Genomic DNA, 2,750 nt, shown 5'->3' with positions numbered 1-2,750 from the left:
GTGGTTATGTTGATGATTGGTTTGACACAGGGCAAGATTTTGAAGCTGATTCATGTATGTTTTTATCTGTTGACTCGGAAGAGATAACTCAAGTTTCACATGAGGAATCGTGGCTGATTCCTTTTTGTGGTTGCGAGTATTTGCAGTTGCTGATGAGAACTTCACGATGGCTAATAAGGTTCCATCTGATATTAAGAACTCCGTCCCTTATGAAAATTTTCTTATTGAGTTTGAAAATTCAGTTTGGGCTGGAGAGTTTGCATTAATTATCAAACAACCACTACTTCATGATTTTCAGCTTGTAGTTTTGAGTTGCATAGTACTGAATTTGGAGTTGCTTGAACTGCCGATAGTCGAGGTTGTACATTATTCACCTGATGTTATTTGTTTACAAGTACATCATGGAAGCTTTGAACATCTTAGTAAATCAACCTCCAATGAGGGTAGGAATCATGTGTCTACTCGACATGCCAGAAATAGCCACTCTCAATGGGGACTCGGGCTTGGCAAATGCTTTGAGGATACGTATAGTATGTCAGTTTATTGTTATGCCAAGTTTATAAGCAAAGGTATATTTATGTGCTTTATTATACTCGGTCATGCTACACTTATATTAAATTGGTGTCAGTTTTTTCATAATCGATACATATCAAACTTTCCTTTTGATCCTGGTTCAAGCTATCTGTTTGCCTACATTGGTGCGAAGACAAATATGGCTTATTTTATCAGGCATCAAGATACCATTTTGGCGAAAAGAGAGTCAGATTTTGTTGGAACACAAATAGTGGTGCAGCTTCCCTGACAAAATGTACCCACAACTATTCCAATAGTTTCTGAAGTATGTGACTACAAGATTATTGAGAGTGTTTTAAGAAATCAACTGAAGCATTTTGTGGTTGTTGGAATCAAAGTTATCTTAAGTGTACTCAATCCTGCAATAAGAGTAGATAAAGACATAAGGCCGGAAGTTTTTGTCTTTGGTGCGGTGAATAATTTAATAGAAACATTGAAATTAATTGCAATTACAGCCCCTAGAGTTGTAATTTTTCTTTTCAAAGAATATGCAGTTTGTCTTTGCAAGTCCTCGGGGCATGCTACTAAGGTGAATTTTTCAAAGGAATCATCAATGGTTGCAGGTTTTGTCTTTTACATGAACTCAAACAGTGGCACAGAGACAAGAATGGGTCAGAATAATATTTTTGCCACAACAATTGCTCTAGCAACGACTTATTTCTCATGTCCCAAATTGATGTTTTTCTATTCGAACATTGAGGACAAGGTTCTCTTTCAGGATAGGAGTATTGTTGTGAACCAAGTCAACTTTGTATTGGGCTATGGGTTAGAAGCGGTGAATTGGGTTGATCCAGTTGAGATTATTAGACCTATTGAAATATTGGAGTGTTATATTTGGGATCCAGGCTCAATTGTCAATTGGTTAAATAGGACATGGAATTCATAGAACAGGGGGGCGTATTATGTGAAGCCTTGGCTTGTCTGTTGTTCTCTCATCTCCATTCTGTGTATCTAGTATCTCATCCCCTTCTCATACTTTAATTCTAAGTTGTAATTTGTGTTGAGTGATTATAAGTAGTGTTATAATGATCAACTCTAGTTGCTTGTACGTATCTCTTTATTCTAAAACTAAAATGTAAAGACTATTTTGAGTAGTTTATGGCCAGAATGCATGGATTAAGAATCGTATCTCAGATACCTACGATACAATAATTGCTGTGATAATTGATATCACTAGACAAGAGTATCTATCAATTGATACATCGTAGGAGTAATTATTAGTATGATTGGCGGCTTCATTTGAAAGAAACAAACAAAAGAATAGTACTATGAATTTACTACTTAAATAAATAGAATTAAGTAACGGATAAATTTTATACCTATATAGTAAAACTCAATATTAATTTTATTTAGCGACGAATTATAAAAAAAATATACATAAGCTATTAGCAGTTTGACAACAGATTGGCGATAACGTTTGTAGCTAATTTTAAATTTTTGATAGTGATGAGAAATATTTTTAAAAGGAGAAAGTAGAAATGTATACTTCAATGATGAAAAATCGTCAAAATCTGTGGGCTCGATTTTTTTTTTTTTCCAGTAATAAATGATGCACCTTCCTATTTCCCTCCAACCTCTACTCTGCTTGCTAGCTTTTCATGTTAATTTTCAGAAATTAATCCATTCAAGAAACTGATCAATTCAACAAAAAATTATGAAGTTTCCTTTTGCATTTATTAATTGTTTCAATTCTTCATCTGATACTTTGGAAACTAACAACCAAATTATCCCATATGGTAATTACCTTCTCAAATCCTTCTCCTTAGCTACTTTAGCTGAGTTGATTTCTTAGATGATCATTCGACTAATAATTATTATCTCAGATAGTTAATTTTTTTATTAAAAAGAATTGAAATTACGAAGAAATGCAACTTTCTGACATGACAACTATTAGTTGAGTGACTGAGAAATCAATCTTATTTTTACAGTCTTGATTATACTTTTACTACTACTCTTATAATTGAATAAAAATGGCATATATCTTATTCTTAAAGATATTGTAATTATTGTAGAAACAGGTGGAGAAAGAATCCAGAAGTTCTCAGTTTTCTCTTACAAAGAATTGAAGGCAGCAACTGATGGATTCAGAGCATCAAGTAGAATTGGAGAGGGAGGATTTGGTTCTGTTTATAAGGTAATTTTTTTTAATCCTAACAAGTTAACTTTCAAAAAAAAAA

The 2,750-nt window shown here is 33.3% G+C and overlaps 1 protein-coding gene across 1 annotated transcript; it reads left to right on the top strand.

Moving 5' to 3' along the window:
• Positions 1 to 1,861: 1,861 nt before the first annotated feature.
• On the top strand, positions 1,862 to 2,707 carry LOC124892882 (putative serine/threonine-protein kinase; the record flags this gene model as incomplete). The annotated part of the gene is given in 2 exon segments (XM_047404065.1): positions 1,862 to 2,309; positions 2,586 to 2,707. Coding segments are annotated over 2 exon segments (204 nt in total), but the record flags the coding sequence as incomplete, so codon positions are not given.
• Between the last annotated feature and the right edge of the window lie 43 nt (positions 2,708 to 2,750).

This window comes from Capsicum annuum, unplaced genomic scaffold (assembly GCF_002878395.1).
Source record: "Capsicum annuum cultivar UCD-10X-F1 unplaced genomic scaffold, UCD10Xv1.1 ctg51550, whole genome shotgun sequence".
NCBI classification, from domain to species: domain Eukaryota; kingdom Viridiplantae; phylum Streptophyta; class Magnoliopsida; order Solanales; family Solanaceae; genus Capsicum; species Capsicum annuum.
Note: the sequence above shows the minus strand (reverse complement) of the source record. Positions and strands in the feature narration are given on the sequence as shown.